The sequence below is a fragment of the Gigantopelta aegis genome, chromosome 12 (assembly GCF_016097555.1).
Source record: "Gigantopelta aegis isolate Gae_Host chromosome 12, Gae_host_genome, whole genome shotgun sequence".
Classification (NCBI taxonomy): domain Eukaryota; kingdom Metazoa; phylum Mollusca; class Gastropoda; order Neomphalida; family Peltospiridae; genus Gigantopelta; species Gigantopelta aegis.
The window spans coordinates 11,744,864-11,752,363 of record NC_054710.1 but is presented as its reverse complement, the minus strand read 5'-3'; the positions used below and the strand labels follow the sequence as shown (position 1 = coordinate 11,752,363).

The window sequence follows — 7,500 nt, the reverse complement described above, 5'->3', positions numbered from 1 at the left end:
GTTTTATCGAATACGACTTTTATATCAACAAGCTTAAGAATTATCCAATTAAAAATCTATGAGACATATTTTGAGATATATATAAATAAAATAAAAAAATCATGGCCACTGTAGAGGAATTTTATTTGGCATCTTTTTAGCGTTTACATACTGATCTCTATTATTTGGGAACATGGTTGTCTGAAAGTCTTTGTACATTTGATCCGATTCAGATTGAAGACAAGTAATATAAAACCTTAGTTACCCAGTGATATACATGAACAATTTGGGTCCCAAAACCACCATTGTTTACACTAGTATAGATCTATTTATATATTGTCTTATATCTTATAGTTTCAGCACTATCAGATAAAACACTTCATGAAGATATACTTCAACATTTGAATGTAAATTTTTTATTTGTCTTTAAAATTTAAAACTTTAAGAGAAGACACACTTGGAAAACTCTAAATATATTTTTTTTATTTAATTCTGTTTAATTTAATAATAATAATGCAAAAAAATCATAATTTCCAAAATATATCTCTATTAGTTTGTGAAGACTGCCCATAAGAAACAACTATCCAATCAAATCTTTAGAAGAAGATAAACTTTGATATATTTCAATGTTAAATTTCGATTTAAAATTTTATAATTTAATAAAAAATCACAAATTCAAAATTTCCAAAATGTCTATTTATTACTTTTTGAAGACCGCCCCAGAGAATCATAGTACCATGTTTCAGAACTATTCACAAAGTTCACAAAACCTCACATGTAAGAACAACTTGGGATGTTGGTGTGTCGTGTACTATTACTAGGTCACTGTGATCTACTTTTCACAGTCTACTGCACATACAAGTAAATCCTTGTCCGTACCATATCTGGCATGCAGATCCATACAGGACCATCAAACCTCACACATAGGAACAACTTGGGATGAAGGTGTGTCACATACTATTGCTAGGTCACTGCGATCTACTTTTCAGTGTCTACTGCACATAACAGTAAATCATTGTCCGGATCATATCTTGCATACAGATGCATACAGGAACATCTTGGAATTGTGATGTGTCACATAAAATTACTAGGTCACTGTAATACAACGAAATCACCGGTATTCTTGTGTTTGTGTGGGGTGGGGGAGGGGGGGGGGGGGGGTTGTGTGTGTTTTTTTGTGTTTTTGTATGTTAATAATAATTTCTTAATTAAAAAAGCCATTTCAAAACATACTTATTTCAAAGGAATATTCGCCATTGCAATTCTGGATGACAATCTTCCATAGTTATTCGAGACCCGATACTGAACAAAATGTTCCATCAATTGATATGTAACACACCTCAAAATTACTTCTTCAAACTGAAACGAAATATTTTCAGGAAATTATTGCACAGCTGAAGGAAAATTTTCAAACTTCAGAATAAAAAAGATATGAAAAAGTCAAAGTGCTAACACTTGTTCCCAAGAGTTGGAGTATTTGGAAAACAAAAAATGTTTTGAAACGTCATATTTTATGGTATGCACTGCAAAACAGTTCAAGAAAAGAGTATTCAGTGTGACTCAAATGCCAGTGCAGTAAAATATTTGAGGGAAGAAACAGTTAAGTTAATAAAACACATTTTATTTAAGTGAACATGTGAGCAGGGTAATGCCTGGTAAACAAGACAATGTGTCGGTGATGGTCAGTGTCGGTGATGGTAAATAATAAGAGGCAACACATACAAAAGTATCTTATACTTTGCAATTTGAAAGAAGCATATACATATTTCAAAGAAGAAAATCCCACTGTAAAAGTTGGATTTAATAAGTTTGCTGAATTGCATCCAGAACAGTCACGTGTGTACTTGTACTCCGTTTGTGTTTGCACCTGTCATCAAAATGCTAAACAAATACTGGATGGTTCGAAGATAGCACAGCTTACAGCAAATGATAACATCCCTCTGAAACATTACCGTCACTGTCTTGCACAACTTCATTGCAATCCTCACTGAAAAGAACGCTTCTTTCAGAACTGCAATGAGTGCGTAGATTCCTCAGTTTTAGCGGACATATTACACGAGGTATTTGATCAGAACATGATTGACACTGTCGAGTTCAAGAAGTGGGTTTCAACAGGTCAGTCAACATTAGAGACGATGGCGAACAGTTCCGATGAATTCATCATTGCCTTTTGCAGTCATCTTCGAATTATTCTATGCCATGACTTTGTCAGTCAGCAACAAAAAGCATTCTTCTGAGATACGTGTGAATTTCTACAGCCTGGTCGGTATATGATCATTGGGAGATTTTGCAGATAATTATTCTTTCTTGCTACAAGATGAGGTACAATACTTTCATTGGAACAATCTCCAGGCAACCTTACACCCATTCGTGTGCTACTATAAAAACGGCAAACTTGTTCTTAATCTGTGTCGCCACCAAAGTGACTTTGGTATTGAGACTGAGTGGTACTTCTTTGCCACATCATATCACATGAGAGAGAGAGAGAGAGAGAGAGAGAGAGAGAGAGAGAGAGAGAGAGAGAGAGAGAGAGAGAGAGAGAGAGAGAGAGAGAGAGAGAGAGCGAGAGAGAGAGAGTATTACCCCCACGTGTTTCGATATCGTCAATATCATATATTATGAATACAAATTGTATTATGCGAGCCTCTGGCGAGTACAATACACGTTTTATTCCTAATATATATTGACGATACCGAAAAACACGAGGGTAATAATCTTTATCGTATAATCCCAAGGTTAATACAACGTGTTTTTGTAAACTGTATACGCAACTTTCATTCCAGTCAGCCATTACCCGATATTAAAATTATGTAATAATATATAACACAGTGTCTTTTTGAATGGAAATGACGTCGAACTTGAATGACTTCATTCTCGATATCCTTAAATAAAAATAAACTATGGCTTAATAAAAACAATTGTGAACGCTGTGCAGCTTTCAATTTAACTTTAAACAATTTAGCAATTTCAGTTTTTGATTTGTTTCCGTTTTGTACCTCCATAATAGCCTCATATTGTTTTTGTTTCTAACCAGCGTTTAATCCCGCGTTTTCCCATTGCTGGTCCAAGTATTCCCCCCGTTGCCGGTCCCTTCCTCTGGTTGCTCAGCAGATTCCGTCATATCTCCCAATCTGTCCAAATCGACACAAAAAATAATTCTTCACAGACACATATTATCAATAGTTCTGGCGATGTGCTAGAGTTGTGGTTTTTGTTGTTGACCTTGTAAAAAACAATTTGCATTACAGTTTGAGAATTTTGGCTATTGTTAATTAGTTTACTGTTTATAAAGTTATGTTTATATTAAATTGTTCAAGAATTTGTCAACTTCTTTTTCGTGAAATTTAGGATCTAACTTAATTTTTATAGTTGCATCAAAGTTGTTAACTTTAATACTAGAATGTAGTGGAATTTGATTTACTTGTCAGCGCTAACTCGTTCTTGTTAAACTCATGTTCTTGTCATTCTCTCTGCAAATTTAACTCAAATTCTTTCTCTCCATTTTTTTTTTCAACTTAACTTCCAAGTCCTCTCTCTCCATCTCTCTCTCTCTCTCTCTCCATCTCTCTCTCTCTCTCTCTCTCTCTCTCTCTCTCCTCTCTCTCTCTCTCTCTCTCTCTCTCTCTCTCTCTCTCTCTCTCTCCTGAATCAATTTCACTTTCATGTATAAAACCTACAGTCGAAACATCAAAAATATCTTTCTTCGCTAAACACTTAGTAAAAATGTTTTTAAACTGCTTACTTTTTCTCAGAAATTTTAAGGTCTAACTAAAACTATTTGGCAAGTGCAAATATCTCAGACCTTTTCAAATGATCAAACTATCTACTTCAAACACAATCCAAGAAAGAAAGAAAGAAATGTTTTATTTAACGACACACTCAACATATTTTATTTACGGTTATATGGCGTCAGACATATGGTTAAGGACCACACAGATATTGAGAGAGGAAACCCGCTGTCGCCATTTCATGGTCTACTCTTTTCGATTAGCAGCAAGGGATCTTTAAAATGCACCATCCCACAGACAGGGTAGTACACTCTACGGCCTTTAATATACCAGTCATTGTGCACTGGCTGGCACGAGAAATAGCCCAATGGGCTCCCCGACAGGGATCGATCCCACACCGACCGCGCATCGAGCGAGCACTGTACCACTGGGCTACGTTCCGCCCCCAAAATAAATAAGTGTAAACAACAACATTCACACAATAAGACTCACTAACAGTTTCTAAGTGCTCATTACTTCCAAGAATTCGTCTTCAGCCTTCATCTTCAGTCTTCCAACACCAGTTGGAGTACAGTTGAAATCTTCAATGCATTCATAAACTTCACAAACTCAAATAAAGCAACCACCTTGTTCATTCTTCTCAAATGCTCCCACGTTGTCCTTATGATGAACTTATGTTGATCCAATAATGAACTATAATGGACTCACGATAATCTGTTTCACTTACGGACCAACTCTCTTATTTATAGTGCACTTATATTCTAGAAGAATATCTAGCCAATCAAAATGTACCTAATATCACATAGGCTCTAGAACGTTCTCCGAAGTCCATCTTCTAGAACATTCTACGAAGTTCAGTCAACCTGTCGTATCATTTGTCTAGAATGTTCTATGTAATTAACAAACTAACAAACATTGTATAGTACTTTCTAGAACATTCTCTTTACACCATGACCTGGAACACTTTGATAACCTAATTAATTAGGTTAGTTAAATACTATTAAAAAAATCCACTATATATAAAAGTACATGTGTGTACATGTAACAATATAGAATGGACACTATCTTTTAACAGGAGACATTGTAATTCTGTATAAGTGAAAAAGAAACCAAGATCAAGGTCATTAATGAAACTCCATATTTAAATACTATTTACAGTACTTATATTGAAAATAAAATAATAAATGTGTAAATAATATAATATCAATTAATTGTGTATTTCACTGTAGTGCGTTTGTGAACATATTGCACAAAGCCATTTAGTTTAGAGGTGTATTCAGGCAAACAGGGTTGAGTTAAGTATGGCCGTGGTAACAATTAGTATGACTGTTTTGTGTTTATTGCAAGGTAATTTATATCTTAATAAACTAAATAAATACAACCTTTGTGGAAAAATTCAATTTACTTCAGTCAAATGTTAAAATGTAATGCACAATTTGTATAATTTGTTTACATATTCTTCACAAAAGGTAGGGGAACCTGAAATATTAATGTTAATATCAACTATTAGACCGAACATACGTTTTGACCACAGACATCCTAGTAAAGAACGTTCAGGCCTGTTTATCAACACACCTAAACACATTCTATAGTTTACATGCATCACGCAGTCATTCTCGAATTTCACAATTTCCGGGAAGGTCGATTAATCACTGTGGAACATTATTTCTGTCAATCTTTTTTTCATTATGTTGATCACACAGTTGTTATTGTTTTGTTTTTAGTCATTTTTATTGTTTGAATTTGCGATTTTCTTATAAAGAAAAAACCCCGTCAACTTTCAAATTTCACTTCTGACCCCAACCATCCTTCAAGATCTTTGGTGGTCTAAAACCTACTGTAATACTGAACTAGTGTTGTAATATTTGCCCAATTAATTCACTATTATCATATAACCATTCCACACAGCTAATATACCTTACAATTTTGTATCAATTGAATTTTTTTATTAGAGTTCACTTACTTTATTTGAAGGGTATACATTTAAGACCACCGGCAAACCAAGTTATGTTGTGCCCACATTATGAAACCTGTGCACACGTGGAGTGAAAATCATTCAGTACAACTGGAAAATTCACTAGAAAACTTGAAATACTATATCTTGTTAAATGTAATAGACTGATAATCATGCTTGAGGTTACACACTAATTACTCCATACAATTCAATGCAATTTCTATGTCACAATATATTCTGTGAAAGAAATAGTCGAAAGGGTCATGTGACTACTACAAGTATCATGTAAAACAAAATCAACGGAGGTCGACCACGAAAATGTTTAGTTAACAACCCTCATGCCTGAACACTGCCTCGTGTTCCTGTTATACAAGTGACACTATATCGGTTATTACTAAATATCACACGTAACTACAAACCAATGGGTTATTTAAATATACTACATAGGTCAACTTACGTGCAATCATCAAAGAAAGATTTAAAAAAGCATAGAATTCCTAAAGCAGACAATATTAAACTGCTACAACAAGTAACGACAAGAAAAATGGTGGTGTGTTGCCTTTAGTAGTATAGACAAACATAATGTGAAATGTACAATGTGTGAAAGGCACCTGAAAACCCCCCAAAATAAAATATCTTTATTTCATTCTATTGTTACTATTATTGTTATTGTATTATTATTATTATTAGTAGTAGTAGTAGTAGTAGTAGTATTAGTATTATTATTATATTTATTTATTTATTTATTTTTTGGACATAAACTATCTATAGAGGACAGGCGTCGACATTAAATAATGGATTAATGGATTATATTAATAAATAAATTAATTCATTAATGCATCCATTTGCATTCGCACATTCCTGTTTACAAGAAGTAAGCTTGCTTATAACGCAGCCGTTAAAGGGTTAAATATTTAAAAGTTCTTATTTATTTACAGGCGATACAAACAAAACAACAACAATTCGTTTGGTGAATGGTCCAAGCGAGAATGAAGGAAGAGTTGAAATATTCCATAATGGTCAATGGGGTTCAATCTGTGATGATTCATTTGATGACGATGCGGCTCGGGTTGTCTGTCGCAATTTGGGCCTACAGAGGTTTGTTGTTGAGATTTTAAAGTGACCTGGTACTTTTATTTGTATTGCACAAAATGACTAGACAACTACCTATCGCTATTTCCCCCATCTCTAATGCTAGGCCATTTCGAGACATTTTCTGATTTTGTTTATGGATTGAAAATATATTGTATTGTATTGTATTGTATTGTATTGTATGTTATATTATATTATATTTAAAAAACCCGAGGATTGTTTCTTAAAGTGGCAATTTCAAAGTTGCATAATGACCAAACATATTTACAGTTTTCTTGTGCAGTTTAAAGACCCACATTTAATTATATGCCAGAAACAATTACATACAAATAATTTCAATAAATATATAATTTACAAATTTGTATTACTGCAAAATCCAAAAAGAGTAACAGACAGGTTTACGTGTGATATCACAGTTTGAATTTGAATTGTAATTAATTATCCTGCACTGGCAAATAACTGGCTGCTATTTTGTGATATGTAATATAGATTCTCTATCTATTTATATTCTTGGGTAATGGGTCTTGAGGAAACCATTGTTTAGAAGTCACAATACAGGACACACATTGATACCGTTGGGTTAATTATACAAAGATTACGTGTGGGATTGATTAGTTTGTAGTTATTTATGCATGTCACAGCGAAATGCACATTTAAACGATAAAACAACAGTAAAGTAATTGAAGTAATACTACTAATAATAAACAATTAACGATGTAATAGTTGTGAAAGCAAGCAGCAGAAGCA

At 33.7% G+C, this 7,500-nt stretch overlaps 1 protein-coding gene across 1 annotated transcript in view; it reads left to right on the top strand.

Moving 5' to 3' along the window:
* The window catches only part of LOC121385824 (deleted in malignant brain tumors 1 protein-like), a 64,635-nt gene extending 57,851 nt beyond the window's left edge, over positions 1 to 6,784 (top strand). The window contains exon 12 of the mRNA XM_041516613.1: positions 6,600 to 6,784. Coding sequence (XP_041372547.1) covers positions 6,600 to 6,784 — 185 coding nt within the window. The remainder of the gene's footprint in view (positions 1 to 6,599) is intronic.
* Positions 6,785 to 7,500: the final 716 nt, after the last annotated feature.